The 26,941-nt window shown below is 37.9% G+C and overlaps 1 protein-coding gene across 1 annotated transcript; it reads left to right on the forward strand.

Annotated features, from left to right (window-relative positions):
• Positions 1-8,784: 8,784 nt before the first annotated feature.
• LOC104094395 (cysteine desulfurase 1, chloroplastic) lies at positions 8,785-17,063 on the forward strand. The gene is made up of 10 exons (XM_009600324.4): positions 8,785-9,077; positions 10,023-10,156; positions 10,450-10,609; positions 10,870-11,056; positions 12,737-12,882; positions 12,956-13,028; positions 13,225-13,288; positions 14,044-14,143; positions 16,201-16,359; positions 16,534-17,063. The coding sequence occupies exons 1-10, from the start codon at positions 8,841-8,843 to the stop codon at positions 16,702-16,704; spliced, it is 1,431 nt and encodes a 476-aa protein (XP_009598619.1). The 5' UTR covers positions 8,785-8,840; the 3' UTR covers positions 16,705-17,063.
• Positions 17,064-26,941: the final 9,878 nt, after the last annotated feature.

Genomic DNA, 26,941 nt, shown 5'->3' on the forward strand with positions numbered 1-26,941 from the left:
ACCATCAGCTCTCTTGTTTTGATGGGCTTAATTCTGAGGCCTTACCTATTCTCGTCACCTTCTCAATCACCTCTGCTTATTCTTACTCCTGTCCACCTAAAACCTTGTTGCTCTACCATACTTTAGCTTGCGACCTACACATATATATTTATAGTACTCTCAACCTTCCTTTAACTTTCTAGCACCATATATTTTCTTATATTATTTTGGAACTTCGAGCGAGACATCAAATCGTCTCTAACTCTTATTTACTCTCTTAGCTAAACCTCTCGGTACTTGGAAACTATAGGCTAGAAGATATGTCACTGACAACACCACTATCATTTGTGGATACTGAATCATGACACTTCTAGCCCTCTATCTGATGTATGGACTATTCACAACCTTTTACACTTGAGCATCTCATACCTTCTTAACCTTTACCTTACTTAGCTTTAAATATCACATTGTATCTTCTGCCTCTTTCATAACCTCCCTTCCACATAGGTAGAATTCACATCCACAACTTGAAGCTCTACTATAAACTTGCACCTCTAGTGCGTACACAATCGGGTGGGAGCTTCATACTTACTCCTTATGAGGCTGGCACTTTTTTTTTCCTGCCTTTATTGTAGAGCCGTTATAGAATATGGCTGCTTTACTATCTTTCTTGTCCCTCTAATGTTAAGAATCATGATTTCTATAATTATATTGGTCTAATAATCAGACTCCTGAATTCACTTACCTGATGTAACTTGTTAGTTTCCTCTTCTCTCCCAGCCTTTAAGTAGGCTTAAACTATCTTCTGATCTGTTGCTCAGGGTATTGTTACTTTCGCCTTTGGTGGACGCCATGGAACATCCATAATATAATCTTCTAACAATTCAAGCTTTTGTCTGTGAGGTGGACTCAATTCTTTCTTTTAACTTTATACCTGAGTCTCCTATAGCTGTAGGAATGTCAACATATATGTTGCATGGATAATACTCTGAAATGTTAAGTGCGGTCATAACGTAACTAACTCTGGTCATTGATTGAATAATTCCTTTCGTGCTTTCTCAGTTTTCTTTAAAAGTGCGCAATTACTTCTCCTGGTCGTCCTGCCACTTGTTGCATGAATACTTGGTTTATCTTTGTGCCCACACCTATTGGAATTTCCTGCAACTCATATGATCTCAAATATTACTTTTGATCTTTACTTCCCATTCATTAGCCACGATAGGTGCCACTTTTTTATGGAGTGTATACAATATTGTAGTGAGACTATTGTTACAAGATCATTTCTTCTTTAGGTCACTATGCTTATGTTGAAGCCTTCTTCCTTATTTCCTCAGCTAGTCTTTTGTTGTAGCACTTAGGGAAGACCCTCTGACTTTTGTAAAGCAGGGAGTTTTTTACATCGTATACCCGACGAAAATTTTGATGTACTGACTCACCAATAATTATCCTTAGTTACTTATCTCTGCGCCCTTATGCTCGTAGGGTTACTTCTGCACTCAATTTTTTATTATCTCCTTAGTGGCACTCTCTATTTTATTTCCATAACACTTATACGGTACCTTTTACTACCCTAACTCCTATCAGAATATTTTTCAAGGATTACAATGTCGTATCTACGAGACCGAATTTCCTATGCTGGGTTTCACTTTGTTTATCTTGCATGATCTACTAATTTATCCGAGACTTCCTGTCTAGCCACGACTAGGCTCTTCTTGAATTCCTGAATGAACTACTAACTACTCGTCAGTCCATGCTCATATTTACATTCTGGGTAACCTCTCTTAAGTTATGTATTCTGTCTTAACTTAACTTTTGCACTGGCTCCTAATGTATCAAGTGTTCATACGCACTTATTTATCAATAACATCTGGTGTGGGAACCCTTACTGCCTCTCCCCGGCATCGTGCTTGCATAATATTCTGGAGTCGTATCATGTATGTAGGATTTGAATAAATGCAATATCATTCCTTTCACCATTTACTGCATTCTTCCTTTATTATTCCATAGTTACCTGAACCACTTAGCTCCAACTTAATACCATATTACACCATCTTCCCCCCTTTAGGGGGTATTAACATTTAATGCTATGAAGACTTACTTGTAAATATTTTACCTCTTCATCTTCGACGTCTTTTCACGTCTTTATTGACTCTTACTCGTCTTGCAGTAACCCTTATGTACCAAGGATAATTGAATATCTTACACACGATGGTATCAGATACCTAGTATAACTGAAACACTTAGTCCCTTAAGCTTAACTTTGCTCAAAGTGCTTGCTTTAGGGAAGCGTCTTCCTGAGTGACCTTTAAAGGTTATTCTTCTGTTGTTGATTGTATTATTGCTGGAATGCGATCTTTGAAATTCTCTTGATGTCTACTATCATAACCTCATTCGATTCCTAATTGATATTCAGTTTATCTTGTTTACTAGCCCATGCTGGTTTCTATTACTCAGGGGGTCTAATTTTTTTGTTTTGGTAATCACATTGGACGCACCAACTCATTTCTCGAAATAAGGATATGACTTTTGGCCTATACTCTTTTATTGTCTCAAGGCATGTCACCTCTTGTCTTTTCTTTCACTTGACTATAGACTCTGTCATCATATCATATTTTGATTTACCGTTATCACCCATTTGTCACATCTTTCTCATATACTTCGTTTACTCTCTTCTTATTCTCCTGCTAATACTTCTGTCTATCGCATTATTCTGAAAACTTCAACAAAATATTGTTTCGCTTTTAGCTCCCTTGGCTCAATCCACCATTTCGGGTTACTCTAACCCAAGATGGATCTTGATATCCCATCCTTCTCTTAAACTATATATGTTAGCTCTCATAGGGCATAACTGAGATGGGTGCTCTATTTCTGTTGAAGGTAACTTAAAATCCTTTTATTTCTCTACCTGACGTGGAAATCAGATAATCTTCATTAACTAGGTACCTCGTACCCTTCTTCACCTTGCTTCTGTTACCTGTTGAAACATATACTTTTACCTTCTGATACTCCCATGGCCTGCTATTCACGGGGTATGTTAGAATATTCCCGTCTTAGGGTAAATGGGAAATTCACACATATGGTAAGCACGATCTAATAGGGTCTCAAACGGGCCACGTAGTCACAAATTATCTCTCTACTAATGCCCTTACATGCTGTTGTATTAGCCCTCTAGCTAGCTATAATTTTTCTAATTGAAAGAATCTCTATATCATTAGCAAACATAAGCTTTGGCTCGAACTCTTATGATTCGGCTCTATAGCACGATTTGGATTTGAATAAAGGGTAACAGACTCCTAAATGCCTTGTAGCCTCCTGCTTATAAGTGTGGTGCACAACACACCCATAAACAAGACTCTACTAGACACGGCTTGTAGACTCCCTAGGATAGAACTGCTCTGATACCAATTTAGTCACGCCCCAAACCTGAAGAGGCGTGGCCGACACCCGGTACCATACTCGGCCCGAGTGTACCACTCTGTAACTGTGAACTCTAGAGGGGTAACCTTCAACCTAGGCCGATGAGGCCATATTCTGAATCACCTGAAAAAATCGTCTCTCTCATCTAAGGGGTAAACATACCCAAATACTCATATATATATATATATATATATATATATATATATATATATATATAAAATGTGCAGACTGACGAGGCCGACATGAACATCTACTGATATACAAACTATACATGACTTGTCTACAAGCCTCTAGAGATAGTTGAATTGTATCATAGTCGGGATAGGGCCCCGACCTACCCATCAAACCTGTATATATAAAACGGACTCCAAGGTATAGACCTGGTAACTCCGGGGAAGTAAAGCTTACCAACCAAGTTGATATTTGGCTTTGTCTACTGGGAGGGTCTACCCAGCTGTCTATCAGGACCTGCAGACATAAAATGCAGTGTCCCCAGCAAAGGGACGTCAGTACAAAATAATGTACTGAGTATGTAAGGCAACAGAATAACTGAAGGCTGAAACTGAACTGATGATATAATAACTGAATGTAACTAGGAGTCAAAAATAATCTTAAGATATGCTTACCTGTTGATACTGACTCAACTCTCTCCATATAGTATGTAAAATAGTTGTCCGGTCCTATAAGGCTCGGTATGTGTAACTGCCCTGCCGTAGTAGGCTCGCTCATAGGTGCTTGGCCATACTAGGCTCTGTGTCTCGGCCATTCTGGGCTCGCTCATAGGCGCTCGGCCATAGTAGGCTCGGTATATAACTTACCATCTGATCAGAGGTTGCCCAATAGGGGCCTGCCCACCGATTATAGCTCGATGGTGGTGAAAATACTGTAATACTGTATATATATATATATATATATATATATATATATATATATATATATATATATATATATATATATATATATACCCTCTGCTCTCTTGACTGAAAGAAGACAATACTCAATTGAACATAAAAGTCTCGATAAGGGATAATACTGTAACTTGTGAGACTAGAATAATGTGAATAAATTCATGAATACGAACTTCTCTTTATGTCTCATTATCAAACATATGTAGTTACATGATCATGCTAAAATGATGAAAAAGTTTAGCCTTAACATACCTTATCATAATCTTTACAATCACCAAGTTGAACTCGCCTCTTCGTACCTTAATCCACAATAACAATAATAATACTATCATTAAGTTACGAAAGGTACAACTATCGCACAATGAACGACAAGCTTATTTTGTATTAAAACGGGCAGCATCTCCCCTATAATCCTTACTTCCTCCAAATTCAAGATAACACCAACAATACAAGAATACAACAATATCAATATGAATATATTATTTTCCAACCTTATATACACCACAAAATACTACAAAACAGCCCAACACACCCCAATCTTTTCATACACAAAACGACCACCGTAGTAGTGTCAAATAACCCAAAAATGTTACGACGAATGACCAGCCCACCACCCTGCATTTATGTGGTGTTTCTCCACACCCTTCCCCCCTCCAAAACTCCATAAAATAGTAGTAAAACATGCAGCCCAACAGCACTACAAAACAGTCTACAAAACAGTCCGCTACAAGTGAATAACTCGAACTCACGGCTTTCGATCACCATCCCGTGAGTTCTTACAAATATAGAACGACTTACTATGCATCTACAATAGAAAAAAATAGATGAAAGAGATCATTAAACTTACCTTATTTGTTGGATAACTCAGCTCCTATCTTGGTTCTTCAAACTCTAGGCTTTACCTCCAATTAGGACTTGAAAGGGAGAGAAAATCAATTGGGGTTTGTGGGCAATTTTTGGGAGAATTTTTGCAGAGATTATGTCTGGTTATTTTGCCCTATTATCAGTCTAATATATGAAGAGGATATGCCTTTAAAAATACCTCTTTGGACGACCCGAACTGGCCCATTTTTGGACGACCCGAACTGGCCTATTTTTGGATTCTCGTTTAAGCAAGTAGGTGACAGTCTGCGCAGTCTCGCAAAAACGCTCATATCTCTCTACTCCTATATCGTATTGACAAAACGGTTTAATGCGTTAGAAACTAGACTCATAGATATTTAATTTGATGTGTAGAACACCCCATAACTCTAAGTATATTGGGAGAAAATGGCAGTTACATTTGACCCAAAGTTTCAGTAAAACTTATGGACGTAACTTCTGATGACTCTTATCGACTTTTGTTCCACCACTCGCTTGACTTCAAAATATAACACACAACTATCATACGACTAACATGACTCATAACATAACCTCCTTATCATGTTAAATACTCTGGTCTCACCCTAAAAGTACATACTATAATATTCCCAACTTGTCGACTTTCGACGAAACATTATTTTCTTCAATTACTTTAGCTTCTGAACCTTCCAACCCTCTTTGTACGTGTTGTTTATGATCTTCAATATTTGTAAACTCCAAGGTAATATGATTAACTTACTTTGTAAACTTTTCAAATATGATTTCATTTATGAGATTACATCAATTGACTTGCGATGTACTCGTACGTACAGAAACATAGGTTGTAACATCTAGTAAGAGGAATATTATACAAAGAGCTTACGAGTGCGGTTCCAAGCAACCGGAAAGGATGAAGATGTTGTTGGAATGATGTCGTTGGTGGAAACTGCAATGAACCGCTCCATCCTCCCACGGTCGTTGTCATCATCCATGCTAGACAATAGATCATGGTGGCCACGCTTGTAAAAGGTTTATCGTTCCCCTACGGAAGATTTTGGGGGAATAAATATTCATCACATGAGCTAAGGTTAGCTCCTCTCCAGTTTCTTGGCACAAGCGTCGGAGGCAGGCGATCGTCCTCCACACTGAAGGACTTACATTTGCCAAACATACCTGGTAGTGAAGGAAAAACTCCGCAATCACAGTATCAAGCTCTCCGCTCAAAGAAAATGCACCCGAAGTAAATGGATACATGAAAAAGTATGTGAAACCTTCCTTGGGAAGGGTCACTCGCTCCGATAGATCAGGAGCGATGATTTCCAACTCATTGCAGCGGCAATCCTCCTTCACAACAGGAATACTGGAAGGACGAATGGAAGAAGGGTACCTACTAACAACCCATGTACGAGGGTTAGCGGTAGGAACTTTCTCTTCAAAATCCTTCGAAGTACTAAGCCTTCTTGGGATGATGAAATCCACTGTTGGAGGAACGAAATCCTCGGTTTCATTTTTATTCTTTGAAGAACCACCACGTTTGGAAGAAGAAGCCATTGGAAAATAAGAAGGTAAAGAGTTTGTGTTTGAAGAAAATTAGGAAAAGGATGGAAAAATGCAAATCAGAAACTCAAGCAATTGTGAAGCGTAAAGGAAAAGAAAGTTGCGTATAAGCAAAATTCTGGAGGTTAAATTCATGGCCATAATTACCTCGATAATCGGCAAAAGCTGTACTGAATCATGGGATGATGCGTGTTTGGGGCATTAAATGCGGAGAGACGTGCATCTAATCAGCTGTCAGAGACATTCAGATGGAGTTATAGTAATTCTCGCCCAAAAAGTGTTTCTACCAACTTTCCGATAATACAAAGTTATGTCACAGGAAAGCAGATGGACTATTTGTATAGGGTAAAATATGATATGACACGTGGCTGACTAAAATGAGGACACGTGGAATCCAATATGGGATGGTTGAGGACCGAACGCAGCAATTACGCTTGTCACCAGAATGTATAATGTTCATAAAAGTATATTAAAAGCTCTACGCCCGGTGGCATTTACTAAGGAATATTCTACAATATTAAGAGCGACGGTCTGTTACAGATAATTTGGCATTTATACTCAACGTTACATCTCAATCAATGACCCTCATAATTAACATTAAAGGAGGGCATGCTCATAGAACTTTTTTCCCTAGGCATAGCTATAAATAGTGAGCTCAGTTACCATTATAAATGATATGAAATTTCTGGCAAAAACATATATTATATTCTATACAAAACTTTATACAATTCACTCTCTTGCCTTTTGATCCTATCATTGCTGTGTTCGGAAACCGTGTTCACGGAATCACTATCTATGCTATTTCATCTACACAAGGCTAAGTACTACGTATTTCTTCGATTATCATATTATTTCAGGATCAAATTAGTTTACTTGTCTAGAAACCACGTATAAATTCAACTGTACAATTTTACGGGTAAACACTTATTTATCAATTAACTTGGTTGTGATCTAAACAAGATTAGCAATTTAGTTTGAACCTTTGAACATGACTGTTATATTGAAATCAAACACAAGATAGTAAAAATCTCAACATTTTCTTTCTCATCATGGTTGATATGATAAGCTGAGGTACGCATTAATTTTAACAAATTTCTGTTAACTTGTACAATTAACTTGGATAACTGCAAGGTTGTGAGAGAATTTGATTTTTTCACTTATAGTCATCTCGATATCATTATCTTCTTTCGACTCATCCTATTTGTACTGAATGAGTTGTTAATATAATAATAAAATATGGGTTAACTTATGCGAAAAGCATGTTTATTATTTGGTGTGAAATGAAAATATGAAAAAATAGGTATGTAGTGATATGGAACATGTTAAAGGCATTTATTTCTTAATAACTATAAATCAAGGCGCAATAACGCACGGTATAAATTTATCAATTTTTTTTCCACCGGATCCATTACAGGAAAGGGACAATGTGCAACTTCGAATTGTCAATTACAGCTCATTCTTTAACAGGCATGCGATCAAAGCCTTGACTCCTCCCACAACTTGAGAGCTTACAGTTTCATGTTCTATTTCACTCCACGATGGGGGTTCTTTTCACCGTTTCCTCTATTTCACTATCGGTCATCCATGAGTATTTATCCTTGCAAGGTGGACTTTGCTGATTCACACGGGATTGCGCATGCCCCATGCTATTCGGGTCAGAACATAAGCTAGTGTTACTTTGGTATGAATACATTTTTATTAAAGAATAAAATAAACGCCTCTCATATTCGGTAATAATGCATAATACTTTAAATTTTGCTTTAAAACTAAATTTTCACATGAATACGAATTAGTAAAGGTAATTCTTTATTTTAGTATTACACTTTTGCATTATTGTATTTTTTTACAATAATTTTTGCACAAATAGTATTTTGATCAATACTGGGAAAATATTACTACCAACTAAGGCTCAAATTAAAATTATTAAGATGCGCACGCCCTTTGAAACTGGTAAGAAAGCACATGGGATCGAATCTCGAAGACTCGAACATTGCCATGTGAACAAGGTGTTCAATGTAATTTCAATAAGAAGTATGGTACAACTACCAAATACGTACAAATTAACAGGGAAAAAAAAATATATAAATATGAAAAAGGAAAAGATACGGTTTGTAGTAGTTGCAGTTGACGCAGCCGACGATGATAACAACGACGTCGACGACGATGGAAGGCGCAATTCTGAAACTGCCGTGTCTCCGAACGGTAAGCCGGAACCCTAATATCACCAATCGGAGCTCCGGTTCTCTCCGGTGGCGGTCCCGGCCGTTACATGTTTCAGCTTCAGCAGCTTCTTCTCCTCCATTAATAAACGACACGAAAATTGGACCCGGTTCGCTCGGGCATATCACCCGGTCCGACTTCCCAATACTTCACCAGGTCCTTCCTCTTGCTACTTGTAAATTTTGATTAAGTTTTTTTGGCGGCGTGGAAGATTCTATGCGTTTGTTTGACTTTTCACAAAACAGTATTTTTTTGTCTTTGGATAAATTGTTTGAAAAGTAAGCTGACCTTTTGAAATCTTCAAACTTTTCAAAAAAAGTTCCTCGTATTTTTATTTTTGCGCAAAATCTTCTCTTTTCTAAAAACTCAAAAACTCAGTTTTGCCAGAACTGTTTTCGCTAATAACCGAAGTAGATTATACGGATGAATTCTATGTATTATTTGAGGGTTTATTGTAATCTAACTATACTGCTCGCTGTTAGCTAACTGCATCCATTCTTCTTTATCCGAATCTGGGACCGGTTGTGCTTTGCACATAGTAGAGTTAAGTTCTTATGGAAATGCTAGCTGAAATATTGATTTTTGAGTGACATAACGAGCTAAGTGGAATAATCTGATAACTCTTTGGGGTCGCTGGTTTAGAAACAAGTCATGCAGTGATTGTAATACATGATCAATAATGCAGGATTATCTTTTATTGGCCATTTGGTTCATTGTATTAAAATTTTGATAATACGGTGTATAACTTAAACTTTTGTTTGGTTTAAAATTGTATAATGGTTTGAAAAAGGGTTTGAGGAGGCCTGAGGGGTAGTTTTGCCATTTTGAGTGTTTTGTCCATATATAATCGATATGATCGATTATACCACATTGGTCTTAGTAAAAAACAATGACATAAATTGATGTATAGGTTGTATAAAGATTAAATTATACAGAAATTGAAAAAGAATAGCAGACACTGAATAACTAAGTAGAAAACTTTATACCATGATTATTTCTTCTAATACACCCTGCCAAATGTTCCCTTAATGTTGGGTTGGGGGTGGCATTAGCGGTGTAGAATTGATATTACTTGGAATGATATCATAGTGATATTTGCAGGAGATAAATGGCTCAAAGCTTGTATATTTGGACAATGCTGCAACGTCCCAGAAGCCAACAGCTGTAATCAATGCTTTGCAGAATTATTATGAATCTTACAATTCCAACGTCCACCGGGGCATTCATTATTTGAGGTACTCATCTTAAAATGATTTATACTCTGCTTTTTTTTTTCTTTCAATTGTTATGAAATCTAGAAGTTCGTCGCAATTTTATCTATCAATAAAAAAATTCATTTCAAATTTCATAGGCTTGTGGTTAGGGACTTCTTTTACATATTATTTTTATGTACACTGTAAACTTGAACATTGCGGAATAGATACATAATACATAGAACCAACACACTAAATTAGGATTGAGGCGTAGTTGGTTGATTGATTTTCAGATATCCTATATTGACTAGTTTGTATTATAATTTCGAATCAAGTGCAAAGGCGACAGATGAGTATGAGTCAGCTAGGCAAAAGGTGGCAAATTTCATTAATGCGGCCGGAGCTAGAGAGATTGTTTTTACAAGAAATGCTACCGAAGCTATCAACTTAGTGGCTTACTCTTGGGGACTCTCAAACTTGAAACCAGGAGATGAGGTATATTTTCTTTCTTCCTAGAGTTTGTTATTTGACATTTTAATGTCTGGAGATAGCTATTTGAGAGGATTTTTTAATTATGTTAATTATACATATCTTTAACGAACACATATCTATTGTTATCCTTTTCTCCCCATCAGATTTTTGAACTTTCGATCCTTATTCTAACACTTTCTTAAAGTTTTCTGGCAATTGTCGTTGAAGTACTTAGATGTGCTGCTTGTACTTGATTACAAAATTGCTGTCTTCTTAATTTGTAGATTATAACCACAATAGCTGAACATCATAGTGCAATTGTTCCTTGGCAACTTGTCGCTCAAAAGACTGGTGCTGTCCTGAGGTTTGTAAATTTGACAGAGGATGAAGTTCCAGACGTAGGTCAATTAAGAGGCTTTATCTCAAGGAGGACAAAACTTCTGGTCATTCATCATGTCTCAAATATGTTAGGTTGGTGGACACTTTACCTTATCCAATTTTTTCTTTAGGTTGTGAATAATTATTCTATCAAGAGAGGTTCGTGTATTTGAGGTAGACGCTGTACCTTATCCAATTTTTTCTTTAGGTTGTGAATAATTATTCTATCAAGAGAGGTTCGTCTTTTTGAGGAACACCACTAATTTTGATTTCCAGATAATAGAAGAACCTTGTGGACCCACAATTCAATCTCATCTCAGTTTGATGCAACACTAGAGATATAAATGACGCTCTTAGTCCAACTTGTAATAACACTCTTGTCTCTGCATTTGTATTGATCTTTAAAGGAAAAAGTGATCATATTGCTCTTTCCATTGCATGCATCACTGCTAGTCACTGTTGCAGAGTAATTGACTTACTCGCTACTTCTTATATTGATAGAATTTAGTAGAAATGAACCAAATTTGTCTAGATTTGTTTTTTGACAAATTGAGGTCTTTTTAAATGTGGATTTGATCATTGCGTAAAATCTGCAGGAACTATTCTATATCTGGTTTGTCCAGGCTACACCTGCTTTTGAGAATTTTCAAGTTTTTTTCTCTGTGTGATTCCAATGATATTCTTAAAAGAATTTTTCATTTTGACATTCCTTTTTTCTATTGCTCAACTGAATGCTTACTGGGAACAGAGCAACTGGAAGATAAAGTCTAGTAGTTCTCTGATATATATCTAAACTCTGGGAGGGATTTCCATTTTACTTATCATTTTCTATTGCTTTTGGCAAAACTTGCAACAAACAACAACAACCCAGTATAATCCCACTAGTGGGGTCTGGGGAGGGTAGTGTGTACGCAGACCTTACCCCTACCCCGGGCAAAACTTGGTGACAAAATAATAGAAGCAAGGAAATAAGTGTCATACTTTAGACTTGACCTGTGAAATAAGAAAATGGAACCCAGCAAGTACTTCATGATAGAACTTGACCTTGGGGTGGGGGGTGGGGGGGACTGGAGATCATCGGCCCAAACATATATTCTGTCTTAGTGATCTCTCAAATCCTGCTTTCCAATCAGATGCTTCTTTCTTTACTAGAGAATGTTATCATGTGGATCTTCAATTTGAGTCTGTCCAGGGTTAATTCTCTCGATTGGGGACGAGCTTAGTTTCGGTATCATACATTCGGATGAGTCGAATTATTATAATGCATCCCTAAATATTAACTATTGTGATAGCATCCAAGGGTGTGACCTAGTTGTCAATGAAGTTTGTTGAGAATCATGAGGTCTCAGGTTCAGATCCCAGCTAGAGGCAAAATCAGTCGGTGATTTCTTCCCATATGTCAAAGCCTGGTGGACAGAGTTATCCGATACTAGTGCTAGTGGTATGTAGCAGGTATCCCATTGAATTAGTCGAGGTGTGTGCAAGCTGGCCCGGACACCACGATATCAAAAACTATTGTGATCCTAATGTCTAACCATGTAGTATGCTTAGACAATGTAACCTAGTGGATAACAGTCACTGTTCTTGGTCAATGTTTTAGATTTTATTTTTGGGGTCAACTGTGGAGATCTCGTGGCTTAAATTTCGACCTGCTCATTGTTATTTGATTACAAATCCAGATACACTTCCTCTTTGTGCATTCACTTTCCCATATTTCTATTTATCCATTTCCTGTCCATTGGTCTTTTCTTAGTGGTACCCCATATCATGCAGCTTCTGTTCTTCCAATGGATGAAGTCATAAGTTGGGCGCATGATGTTGGAGCAAAAGTGCTTGTAGATGCTTGTCAAAGTGTTCCACACATGGTGGTTGATGTTAAGAATCTGGATGCTGATTTTCTTGTTGCTTCCTCTCATAAGGTGAGGACAATGACATGTAGTATACAATTGGTTCTCCATTGAGTATTTGAAATTGAGGATAAACATTCTTCAGATGTGTGGGCCTACAGGCGTCGGGTTCTTGTATGGCAAGAGCGAGATCCTTTCTGCCATGCCTCCTTTCCTTGGTATGTAATATTTTTTTTCTTAACTTTATTAGGAAAAAGAAAATTAAAGCCAAGTATCTTTGATTAACATTCTGCTTCTTCAGCTCTGAGGTCTTGTGCCTGATAAATCTCATGCTGTTAGAAGGATTTGACATATTTAACTGTGGTTTCAATCAAGCCGGTTCTTAAGGTTGTGTTCCTGTTCCTTGAATTACAGGTGGTGGTGAAATGATAGCTGATGTATATTTGGATCATTCCACATATGCTGAACCTCCTTCTAGGTTTGTTGCTTTTTCCCGTGTTCCTATTAGAATTTTCTGGCAATACTTTGACAACTATTTAACTTTTTTTTTATTTCAAGCTTTATCTGCTTCCAATGCGTGCCTTTAACCATGATCCCGAAGTCTTATTCAGTAATAATTTTAGTTTCTCTACTTGTCCATTTTTATCATCTCTAGTTATTAATACCATTACCTTTAACCTCAGGCCGTGTTCCTTGGACCCCTTTCTTGCTCCATTTGTATTGAATAGAATACCGTCCTCTAAATATAATAGCACTTGTCGCTTCCATCTTCAAGATGGTTCAATTTGGAAACTCCATCTTGCCTTTATTGTCATTGGTTCTTATTACCATTGGGGATTGGTTTTACTTCTTGATTCTGCGATTTAGATCTATGCAAAGATGCCCGTACTTCTAAAGCTAAAGCTATTCATTCTCCTCCTCATCATTTCTGAGCATTATATGATGCTTTTACGTCTTAGTTTTCTCCTATATAATTTTGTCCCTTTTGGTTTTGAAGAGTTTTGAATTCTATATGAGACGTTCATAATTAATGCAGGTTCTACGTCAATGAATTTGATTACAACTTCTCATCTTAAGTATCTTTAAAATTTATATTGGATCAGGAAATAATACATAGGTTTGAAAAAGAAAAGTGATACATAGGTTTGGAACTTCAATGTTTTCACTAATGGTCAAGCATCTGATTTTTAAATCAAAGTGCTCTTCTAAGTTCTCTTTTGTAATTGGGATCAGATTTGAGGCTGGGACTCCAGCAATTGGAGAAGCAATTGGGCTTGGAGCTGCAATCGATTATCTGTCTGAAATTGGCATGCAACAGATTCATGATTATGAGGTGAGTTTATATCCCTTAACCTTGTATTCATGAAGTCTACTTTCTGGGAAATTGAAAGAGATAAGTTTGCACTTTCTGTTTTGCTAATTAATTCTTTCGTTGGACACACTTATTTACCTGCATCGTGGGATTGGGTCATGATGATGTTGAAGAAGCTTCCAACTTAAATAGGTTTACTGGCTTGTTTGTATTAGGAAAGGTAGTATCAAAATGAATAAAAAGGCGAGGGAGTTAGAAAAGACAACTAATTACTTTATGTGACTGTATTGGTGAGGTAGAGAGAAAGATTAGAATGTATGATCAGTAAATAGGTAAGATCTGCTTCTAGAACCCTCGGCTAAATTTATGAACTCATTTTTTTACTTATAAAAAAAAAAGGTAAGATCTGCTATTTTTATTCATAGTATTGAGATGGTTATGAATCCTCACTGTCCATGTTTCTTCATTTGGCTAAATGATTTTGGCATCACACAGCGTTTAATTGAGGTTTCTTTCCTTCAATTTCCCCATTTTGATAATTCAAAAAAAAAAAGTCCGCATTTGGTTGCAAACAATTTCTGAGTTTTTGTATATATACTTCCCCATTATTTGTGCAACGCCTTGTTGCATCTGTGTCTCTTTTTTCATTTTGTTGCAACCATTCTTTATGTGTTTCCAAGGATTCAAATTGAGGTATTGTAAAGCTTAGGTGTTCAACTTTGAAGCTTCTTATTGTCCTGCCCCCAAGAACCTACCAAACACTGAAACCACAATGAAGAAAGAAAAAGATGTTGGCAACTGGAAGTATAAAAGGCTTTGGATATATTTATTCATTCCCCTTAAGTTCTTCTATTAAAGATAATTTGCGTGACATGCCCTGTTTTATTGACTGATGGTTCTAGGACTTTGACTTGGATAGTTTATTAGCAGAAGCCCTCTCTTCTACAGCCTAACTGTTTAAATAATGAAGAAAGTATATGACTTGCATTACTACACAGGCTAAGAAGCATCACATCTATTTCTGTTTCTAGTTTTGCCTTATCAATGAAATTCAATTATCCTTTTCTGTGATTGCTTCTTCGGAAAAACCAATCAATATTTCTTTCTCCAATCGGATGGTTGTCTTTTGCTTAATTTCCTGAATTGTGCTTAGCTGATACTGAGGACACCCCTTTACCTTAATACTCAATAGCACTGTTCTAAGAAATGGTAGCATCTAAATTACCCATCCCAAAGGAGAAAAATGTGGTAGCATCTAAATTTGAATTAGGAGAAAGATGTATGATACACATTTGCACTATACTGAAGAGATCTAATGTAGCAGTAGGATTTTGTTTACTATTCTTCACTTCTTTTAGTTTTCAAGTTCCAGCTTGAATGAAGGCATTGAGAAGTAATCTTCCTGGGCTTTTGGCCGTGTATTTGCTACCAAGGATAAATGCTTTGCTATGAAGGAGAAAGATTTTGAATTATTCTTCGTGAACAGTCAAAACCTTTATTTGGGCATAATTAGTTGAAGTGCTGAAGGGGAGCCTGGCGTAACTGGTGAAGTTGTTGCCATGTGATCAGGAGGTCATGGGTGTGAGCCGTGGAAACAGCCTCTTGCGGAAATGCATAGACCCTTGTGGTCCGGCCCTTCCCCGGACCCGCGCATAGCGGAAGCTTAATGCACCGGGCTGCCTTTGTTTTTTTAGTTTAAGTGTTGTATCATTAGTTTAGCACCTTCCGCGTGAGTGGAAGTTGGATCTGTATATATAATCACTACCTCTTTGGTGGTCTGCTCACTTCCTTGGGGGGTGGCTGTTGCCATTTCATGTAGGTTAGTGCTCTATCTTTAGAATCATTTAGAACTTAAGTGAAATGAATCAATCATATCTATATATGTTCCTTTGGCTTTTGTGTCACTATGATATTTGAGTTCATCTCAAGTTTTTGGCAGGCAGAGGTGTTTTCACTATACACAAATGGTTTGTTCTGATGCATCAAGGAAAGAAACGACAAAATTGCGTAATATACGTTCATAAAGGGAATGCTCTTAATTATATAATGACTCTTCCCATTTTCATATCCTTCCGCAGATGGAGCTGGCTAATTACCTGTATGATAGCCTCTCTTCTGTATCTGATGTCCGTATTTATGGCCCTGCACCTTCACAAACTGTCAAGCGAGCAGCTCTTTGTTCTTTCAATGTGAAAGATGTCCACCCAACAGATATTGCAACTTTCCTTGACCAGCAGGTATGGAAATAAAACTTCATGCTAGCTCTTGCATAATATGATTTTACTCTTACGAAAATGAGGGCGGGATCTGTAACTATGTGCGGTTGTAAGCTAGCAAGGGTATGCGTACAATCAGTTTAAGAGAGCACGTAAATTGAGAAGGTTTTTACTTAATAACAATGTTTTCTGCAGCATGGTGTAGCTATTAGATCAGGTCACCACTGCGCTCAGCCTCTCCATCGGCATTTGGGAATCAGTTCAAGCGCACGTGCCAGCCTTCACTTTTACAATACTAAAGATGATGTTGATCGATTCATCGAGGCGCTCAAGGACACGATCAGTTTTTTCACTTCTTTCAAATGAGGGTACTTTCTGCAGGACCAGCTGGATGTGTAATATAAGCAGAAACATCTCAACTTGTGTGGCTGATGAGTTACTTTTAAAGCTTTCGATGTTACCCGTAATGTTATTGGAAGCCATTGCTTTTGTTACTTGAACGAGAAGCATGCGAATCGATGTATTGTTGTTTCATGTGTTCTAGAGAAATGTACGCTTCTGACAATGGCACACAAAGTGATCCAAACGAAAAGCTGAATAATTTCATCATTATTGTATGTCAAATGCTGATATTAGTTGGTGCAAAGAAGTCGATATAATAATTCTCCGTTTTTGTGTATTGGACACTGAAACTATTTTCTTTAATCGCAGTTTGATATTTTAAATACCGAGTTCATATAAATTGGTACGTCTTAATTTTTTCATATATTGTGTTCGCTTTCGCTGCTTGTTTCCAGAGAAATCTGGCTTTACTTTTTGCTGATACGTTAAAAGAGTATTTTCCACCAAATCTTTGACTTCCCGAGTGATAAAAATCCGTTCTTAGGGTAAAGGATAATACACAATTTTCCAATGATTATAAACTTTATGTGGCCTTTTGCGTAGCTCATCTTTTATCACTGCTGTTTTTTCTTCTTTCCACAATTAGCCACTTATTGGTTGTTTTAACTAAAAAGCACATGAAACCACCAATAAAGATTATTTTGGACTATACTAAACATTGGGAAAAATTCATCGTTCTTCTAATTAAACTTATTTATTGATACATTCAAGCATCTCACTAGACAATCTATTATTGCAATTGACCATAAAAAGGTAGGAGAAAAGAAACCATCATCAACTGATATAAAGCGCTAAGAATGTCAAATTCCATATGTTGAAATGCTAAATAATTCATGTTAAATTGGATCACTAAAGCATAATATTCAAACACGTATAGCAGCAGATTAGGTCTCTTGAAATCCATTTTCCAACCCCCACCTCGCACGAAAAGGTGAGAGGGGAAAAAACCAAAACAATAAACTATATAGAATTAAATCATTTGACACAAAACCAAACTGGAAAAAAGGAATTATATGGGGGCAGTTGAGCTTACTCTGGCCATGGCAGTGGCGGACGCACGTGGTGGCCGCTTCATCAAAAAATAATACTGTATATATGTATAAATTAGGATTAAAATTGCGTAAATTTTGTATAAATATTTTATTTGAACCCACTTGACAACTACTATTTTATGACTAAAGTTATGTACTTCTAAGATTGAACGCTTGCACAAAATTCTGAGTTTGCCACGGGACCATGGTAGGATCTTTTTACAAAAATGGCTGTTTGCAATAAATTTGTGCAGAAAAATAAAACTGCAATCACAAACAACTATAAAGAAAAATATTTTATTGATAAACATTGCATGTTACAGCTCTCTTTATCTCTTGATTCTTCCCTCCGATTTGTTATCCGTAATTCGAGGGCCTTAGCGGCGTATTTCTCGAACATAGGATGATATGCATCTCTTTGATGTATTTGATGATCAAGAAGCATATAGCAACATTCCATTTGGATCTTGAATGTTGCTAGAACTTTGAGTAAGATATATTTGACATGTCTTTGATCTCTAATGAATATTCCATGAATCTTTATGGAATTTCGAGATTGTATATGTGATCTCTTTGTGCACTATGGGATTGCTGAGATCATCTTTGAAGGATATATGTAACCTTATTTATAGTCATGAATTAGAGTTTGTGTGGAGTAGCCACCAAGTAACCTTAATAGAGTCCTAATATTTCAAGAGTCGTCTTGAATTTAGGATTTATTTTGATCTGTTAAAATTTCAGTGTCTACAAATGCCCCCTACTTCAAGGTTTGTCGGGGTGTAGGCTTGCCGAAACTTGAAGACGAGACTTGAAGTACTCGACCATCGCAACAGATGATTTTGAAACTTGGAGTTTTCGATTTACACGAGGAAGAGATGAAGGGAAGAACTGTCCCACTAGGCGTGCCAGAATTTTGTAGACAATAAGTTTGTGTCAGAAAAATAATCGAGACTGAAAAATATTGCAACAATCGTAGTATTTGATTTCAAATATTTGAGTGTACAATCTCTATGAATCCTCTGATTCTTCTTTTCAATAGTAAATAAATTCAAGGGCCTTTGAGCTTGATCTTGAATCTATATTTATTTCCACGAACGATGATCTTGAATTCAACTAGTACGAACTTTGATTTGAACTCGTACTCCTTGAATCTTGACTTGTTCTTCGTTCTTGAGCTTGAACTTGATTTCTTGAGCTTGAAGTTGTTCGTTCTTGAGCTTGAACTTGATTTCTTGAACTTGAACTTGATTTCTTGAACTTGAACTTGATTGCTTGAAGCTTGAAACTTGTAGAGAAATTTGCGGCATTTGATTCACGAGCTCTCTTTTGCTTCTTGTTATAACTTATGGTGTCTTTTCTAGGTTATGAAGAGCTATATTTATAGTTGTGGGAGGAGAGAGTGTGATGAGAACAAACTCTTTCCGACCAATCAAATTGAAGAGTGATAAGACCGCATTTGATTGGCCAGAACATGTCACTTGTACATGTGGCGCAGTTTCATTGTCTATTTAATTTGACTTGGCATGCCTTGTCATTTTGACATGTGGCCCGATCCTATTGGCTCTTCCGTTTGACTTGGCGTGTCACGTCATTTCATGCGTGACACCAAACTGAGCCTCTAGGAAGATAATATCTTGGGCCTGATGAAGTGGGCTCATCATTTGTAGCCCAATTATATTGGACTTATATAATTAATCCAATTATACTAGCCCAAAATATTTATTTGGACTAATATATTAAAATATAGTCCATGTTATTTTATCGATTTAAATTCGATAAAATTTAAACGCTTACAAATTTGCCAGAATTTGTAGACAATAAATTTGCGTCAGGAAAATAATCGAGACTGAAAAATATTGCAATAATCGTAGTATTTGATTTTAAATATTTGAGTGTACAATCTCGATGAATCCTCTGATTATTCTTTCCAATAGTAAATAAATTCAAGGGCCTTTGAGCTTGATCTTGAATCTATATTTGTTTCCACGAACGATGATCTTGAATTCAACTATCACGAACTTTGATTTAAACTCGTACTCCTTGAATCTTGACTTGTTTTTCATTCTTGAGCTTGGACTTGATTTCTTGAACTTGAACTTGATTGTTTGAAGCTTGAAACTTGTAGAGAAATTTGCGGCGTTTGATCCACGTGCCCTCTCTTGCTTCTTATTATAACTTCTGATGTCTTTTCTGGGTTATGAAGACCCCTATTTATAGTTGTGGGAGGAGAGACTTGTGATGAGAACAAACTTTTTCTGACCAATCAAATTGAAGAGTGACAAGGCCTCATTTGATTGGCCAGAACATGTCACTTGTACATGTGGCGCAATTTCATTGGCCATTTAATTTGACTTGGCATGCCTTGTCATTTTGACATGTGGCCCGATCCTATTGGCTCTTCCGTTTGACTTGGCGTGCCATGTCATTTCACGTGTGACACCAAACTAGGCCTCTAGGAAGATAATATCTTGGGCCTAATGAAGTGGGCTCATCATTTGTAGCCCAATTATATTGGACTTATATAATTAATCCAATTATACTAGCCCAAAATATTTATTTGGACTAATATATTAAAATATAGTCCATGTTATTTTATCGATTTAAATTCGACAAAATTTAAACGCTTACAAATGCCCCTACTTCAAGACTTGTAGCGTCTTTTAAACTTTTGAAGACAAGACTTTGAAGTAATGGTAAGAAAATACTTCTCCGGCTTTTCGGAACATAAGGATTAGTCCCCACGGCCATGAAAATGTTTGGCATTGGCTTATTAAATAATGATCTTCATGGATTGGAGTATTGAATACTACATATGATTCATCTAAGATAGTGATGACATGTATGCCTTTTTTCCTTGTTACTACACGTTAAAGTGTAAGATAACTTCATAGCACTTTTCAAAAAGGAAAATCTTCTTAGAGTTGTTATTGAAGTCAAAGTACTCGACTTCTTTATCATAGTACATGTAGGAATTGGAGACATTCCCTTGTATTTGTTGTTCCCTATTAAATCGGATTCCATGTTTTTCGTACAGACTTGAAGCTAATCATTCCTATTTGAATCTGTTTCGAAGTCTGACATTCATCCAAGTCCATGTTGGAGTCAAATTGCTGCTGCCGCCTAGTACTCGTTCCCACATCGAGAAACAGGCTTCTCAATGTTCTCTTTTGCCATCTATATAAACCCGCGTGCTCGTATTTGTTGAGTATCAATTCGCAGTATTTTGCAAGCCATTTGAGTCTAATTTTGTAGACTTGAAAGCATTGACGCGAAGGTAATTTTTTTTTCTTGTGCTTTTCTTCCTTTGTAATCCTTTTTGGTTTTTTGTAGGTCAAGCAAGAAAGGTGTGTTATTGTTTAACGAGATGATCCATGCATGAAGAAAATAATTTTGGGGTGTGAGGGGATGAGTACTCATTCTTACCTGAATATCGGAGAGATTATTCTCAATGTGGCTCAACTATCGGAGAGATTACTCTCAAAATGATCCGACTATTAGAGAGATTACTCTCAATGTGGCTCGATTATCAGAGAGATTAATCTCAAAATGGCCCGACTATCGGAGAGATTACTCTCAAAATGACCCGACTATCGGAGAGATTACTCTCAATGTGGCTCGACTATCGGAGAGATTACTCTCAAAATGACCCGACTATTGGAGAGATTACTCTCAATGTGGCTCGACTATCGGAGAGATTACTCTCATAATGACCCGACTATCGGAGAGATTACTCTCAATGTGGCTCGACTATCGGAGAGATTACTCTCATAATGACCCGACTATCAGAGAGATTACTCTCAAAATGACCCGACTATCGAAGATATTACTCTCAATGTGGCTCGATTATCGGAGAGATTACTCTCAAAATGATCCGACTATCGGAGTGATTACTCTCAAAATGACCCGACTATCGGAGAGATTACTCTCAATGAGGCTCGACTACGGAGAGATTACTCTCAAAATGACCCGACTATCGGAGAGATTACTCTCAATGTGGCTCGACTATCGGAGAGATTACTCTCAAAATGACCCGACTATCGGAGAGATTACTCTCAATGTGGCTCGACTATCGGAGAGATTACTCTCAATGTGGCTCGACTATCGAAAATATTACTCTCAAAATGGCCCGACTATCGGAGAGATTACTCTCAAAATGACCCGACTATCGGAGAGATTACTTTCAATGTGACTCGATTATCGGAGAGATTACTCTCAAAATGACCCGACTATCGAAGATATTACTCTCAAGAGACTTACATGTCCACATTAAGATTGGAAAATATAGTTTCCATTTGAGGACAAACCCACGAAGAGGCCAACATAAGGTGCAAAGGGACTTATATGTCCACCTTAAGATTGGAAAGTTATAGTTTCCTTTTAAGAAAAAACCCACGCAGAAGCCAACTTAAAGTGCAAAGGGACTTATATGCCCACCTTAAGATTGAAAAATTATAAAGCTTCAACTCGAAGACTTCGTGGACTTGACGACATTGACTTGAATATTTGGAAACTTTGAAGATTTGGCGAACTTTGCAGACTTCAACTTGAAGACCGACAGACTTGAAGATTTCAACTTGGAGACTTCAACTTGAAGATCGACGGACTTGAAGACTTCAACTTGTAGACTTGGAGGGTTTAAACATTTCAACTTGAAGAGCAGCAAACTTGAATACCATAGGACTTAAAGATTTGGTGAACATGAAGACATAGTAAATCCCTGAACTTCAGTGCAAATACTTGGTAGCCTCCTAAAAGACTATAATCGCCCTATTGAAGACACTGGTTTATCATGAAGGCTTGCCCCCTCTAAGTCATATGAGATCCAAAGTTCAAAAGAAGAATGAAATTTCAGCCTGATTTTCAAGTGTTGTTTGAATGAATTATTTCGTTCATACTTCATTTGGACAACGACTAGGGCAATATGTATCTTTTGAACTTATGCGACTAAACTCAGAATGAAACTCTAAGCTGCCTACGTACCTCGGTGAAGAGAACCAAGTCATACCGTAGTTCATAATTGGTGAATTTTTTTTATTATGTCCTAACTTTTGCTTAGTACGCCCCTTTTGAGGTTTTCAACCTAGCAGACTTTTTTTTTATTTTTTTGTTCTAACTTTTGACTAGGCCGCCCCTTTCGAGGTTTTTAACTTAGCGGACTTTTTTTTTAGGTGGGCCGTACACAGTTTAGGCTCATGCGTCAAGGAGCGTTGCAACTTCAAGGATAATATTTCTTCAAAAACTTGCCATTGATAGGGCTGATTCTCATGCCATCTGCATCAACTAGCTTGTAAGCCCCACTTGAATAAGATTCTTTTATTGAAGGCGCGAGACAATCGAGCTTGATAACATGCAAGACTCTGTTGAGCTTCCAACCTCTTCTCATCAAGAGCCTCCAACTCTACTAATCGAAGTCGAGCATTTTCTTCATCAGTGATCCCTTCTTGTATAGCCAATCATAATGAAGGTATTTGACGCTCGAGTGGCAAGACAGCTTCGACTCCATAAACGAGCGAATAAGGAGTCGCTTGTGTTGGCGTGCGGTGTGTCATCCTATATGCCCATAGAGCTTCTTCCATACGGTCATTTCAATCTCCTTTGGATTTGGAGACGACTTTCTTTAACAAGTTGCATAGAGTTTTGTTGAATGCCTCAGCTAGACCATTGGCGGCAGCATTGTACATCAAAGAGTTACATTGTTTGAAGCCAAAGAGATCACAAATCTTGTTCATCAACCTATTATCGAATGGCATTCCATTATCCGTTATTATGTAACGAGGAATGCCAAAGCGATAGATTATATTTACTCGGATGAAACTTGTAACATTTTCCTTTTTACCTCCTTAAGAGCAACAACTTCAGCCCATTTTGAGAAGTAGTCAGTTGTAGCCAAGATGTATAGGTGCCCACCAGAGCACTTTGGCAATGGCCAATAACATCCAATCCCCAAGCGCCAAACGGACAAGATGCCACAATCGGGTGCAACACTTCAGGAGGTTGATGAATAAAATTCGCATGGAATTGACAAGCCTTGAATCTTCGAACGTAGTCCAAGCAATCTTTTACCATTGTTGGCCAATAATATCCCATCCTTTTTATATGGAAGTGGAACTTTGGTCCAGACTGGTGTGACCCACATACCCCAGAATGTGCCTCTTGCAAAGCTTGGAGTGCTTCTTCTTCCCCTAAGCATCGCAAGAGTACTCCCTCGAATGACCTTCTGTATAGAGTATCTTTGTAGTAAAGGAAGTGAGGTGCACGACGACGGATTCCAGTCCTTCTCCTCGGATTTTCTGGAAGTATCCCATAGCATAAGTAGTCGATAATGGGTTATCGCCATTCTTCTTTCTCAACTTCAGAAACAGCGACAAGATGCTTGAGTTCATTTTCTTCACCTTCAGCCTCATTTGGCGGCGGTACTACCCATTTTTGGCTGACAGTAACTTGCGCTTGATCAGGCAGGGTTAACGACGAGGCTAGGGCAGCTAAAGCATCAGCCTTCTTATTTTCTTTCCCTGGCACATGCTGAATAGTCACATCACCAAGCCAGCCCATTAAATTTTTAGCGTAATCATGATATGGGCATAGTTCAGGCTTCTTGACCTCGTAACTACCTAGAAGCTGATTGACCACTAACTGAGAGTCACCAAAGACTTACAATTGCAATCGCTTCATTTCGACAGCCATTTCGAGCCCAAGTATTAGTGCTTGATACTCAACAACGTTGTTAGAGGAGAGTTGCGTCAACGTAAAAGAGTAGGGCAGAACTTCATCTTGAGAAGTGACAAATACTACACCAGCACGAGCTCCCCCGCGATGTGCAGCACCATCAAAGTACATCTTCCATGGAGGCTGAACTTCAATAACCATTGCGTCCTCATCAGGTAGTTCGTCAGTTAGCTCCCAATCATCAGGTATAGGGTGATCTGTGCCAAGAAGTTCGCTAACGCTTGTCCTTTTATAGCCTTTGAGGGATGTACACGATTTCAAGTTATTGAAACTGGAGGTACCACCTTGCTAGTCAATCACTAAGGATAGGTTTTGACATCACGAATTTGATGGGATTTGCTCTAAAAACCAAACGAACGACATGAGCTTGAAAGTAGTGCTTCAACTTTTGGATTAAGAAGACTAGCGCCAAACATAACTTTTCAATTGGCGAATAATTTAGCTCATTTGGTGTCATCATCCTGCTCAAGTAGTAAAGAGAGTTTTCTTTCCCTTCCCTATTTTCTTGGGCCAACAACGCTCCAACAGACCTTTCTTGTGCTGAAATATATAGTATCAGCTACTTTCCAAGTATAGGGGCTGCCAAAACTAGAGGCTTCATCAAGTAGGATTTAATGCTCTCAAAGGCACTGCTACATGTTTGGTCCCATTTGAAAGGGACGCCTTTCTTCATAAGGTGACTGAATGGTTGGCACCTCCCAGCTAGGTTTGAGATGAATCTCCTAAGGTACGCTAACTTTCCTTGCAGACTTTTCAATTCGTGAATATCGCGAGGCTTAGGCATTTTCAAAATGGCATCCACTTTGGCTTGATCAATTTCGATCCCTCTATGTCGGACAATGAAATTAAGGAACTTTCTAGAAGTAACTCCAAAGGCACATTTCAATGGATTCATCCTAAGTTGGTACCTCCGGAGCAACTCGAACACCATTCTCAAGTTTTTCAAGTGGTCGCTCTTCTCTCTTGATTTTACCACCAAGTCGCCAATATAACATTCGACATTCTTGTGGAGAAAATCATCAAAAATATTCTACATAGACCTTTGGTAAGTAGCACCAGTGTTCTTCAAGCCAAAAGGCATTACCCTGTAGCAATAAATACCCTTGGGGGTGTGCAATGCAGTAAGTTCTTCATCTTTTGGTGCCATGCGAATTTGGTTATAGCATGACGAACCATCCATAAACGACATTGCCTCATACCCAGTAGTAGCATCGATCATCAACTCTGGAATAGGAAGCGAGAATTTATCTTTCGGGCACGCATTGTTGAGATCCCTGAAGTCAACGCACACTCGAATCTGGCTATTTTTCTTCCTTACATGGACAATACTTGAAACCCATGTTGGGTATTTAACTTCACGAATAAATCCAGCTTTGATGAGTTTGTTAACTTCAGTTTCAATCAAGGGAACCAAGTCCGGCCTAAAGCGCCTTTGGGCTTGTTTAACAGGGCGAGCACCATTCTTGATGGCAAGGTGATGGACTGATACTTTCGGGTCCAAGCCAGGCATCTCTTTGTAGCTCCAAGCAAAGACATCCTTGAATTCCTTGAGTAACTCAATATAAGTGCTTTCTTCATCAACTTCTGGTAAAGCACTTAGGTAGGTGGGTCTTGGTTCTTCATCGGTGCCAAGGTTAACTTCTTTTAAGGCATCAACTGTAGTCTTCACTCCTTCTTCAAGTTCAGGTGGAGCATCTTCCGCATCTTTATCTTCTTGAGAGTCCCCATCGTTGAAGGATCTGTGATAACACGGTGAAACATCCTCCAATTCTGCATTATCCTCCATTAAAGATGGAACACCATTCTCGCCTTGTACAATAACATGATACGAAGAACCCACACTTTTTTCATCTTCGTCATGTTCCTTAGTGTAAGTCACAGTATATGGCTTTATCTTCAGTACTTCTTTGCATGAAACCACAAGTTTTGTTTGTCACCTCATTCTAGAAGGAACCAAACTTTGGAAATCCTTAGAGATCTTCTGGATTTTGGGCGAAGCGGGTGTTCTTATGCTTTGAAAATTTCCCTGGAACTTATTCCCCTTCTTTAATGGACCCAATCTCTCAAACACAGAAGTCCTCACAGTTGATTTTCCAAGTCGATCAAAGACAGAAGGCTTATTAGAAGCAGCCGATTCATCTTCTACAATGATATAATTGTTGCTCGCCCTTCTTATGGAGATGCGCACTGGTGACGATTGCTTGTATCTCAAACCTTCATGTGGTTGTCTCGTCGCAGCTTCTGATGGTAGCTTCCCTAACTTTGACAGCTCATTAGGATTGTATCCAGCTTTTGCAAATAGCCTGTAAGCATTAGGATCAAAACCTTCATCCGTTCGCTTTGTAGGGAGTGCCACATCCTGCAAATGATTTTGTGCCACAAACCCTGCAAGCGGTATTGAGGACGACTTTACTGCCTCAATTCGTTTGACAGGAAGAGTTAAC

This window comes from Nicotiana tomentosiformis, chromosome 5 (assembly GCF_000390325.3).
Source record: "Nicotiana tomentosiformis chromosome 5, ASM39032v3, whole genome shotgun sequence".
Lineage (NCBI taxonomy): Eukaryota > Viridiplantae > Streptophyta > Magnoliopsida > Solanales > Solanaceae > Nicotiana > Nicotiana tomentosiformis.

Bases quoted from the DNA above. Each gene is read 5' to 3' on its own strand.
- LOC104094395 (XM_009600324.4), top strand. From the start codon at position 8,841: ATGATAACAACGACGTCGACGACGATGGAAGGCGCAATTCTGAAACTG. The intron at 10,157-10,449 runs GTACTCATCTTA...TTTCGAATCAAG, and splicing joins CGGGGCATTCATTATTTGAG to TGCAAAGGCGACAGATGAGT. The intron at 16,360-16,533 runs GTATGGAAATAA...TGTTTTCTGCAG, and splicing joins CAACTTTCCTTGACCAGCAG to CATGGTGTAGCTATTAGATC.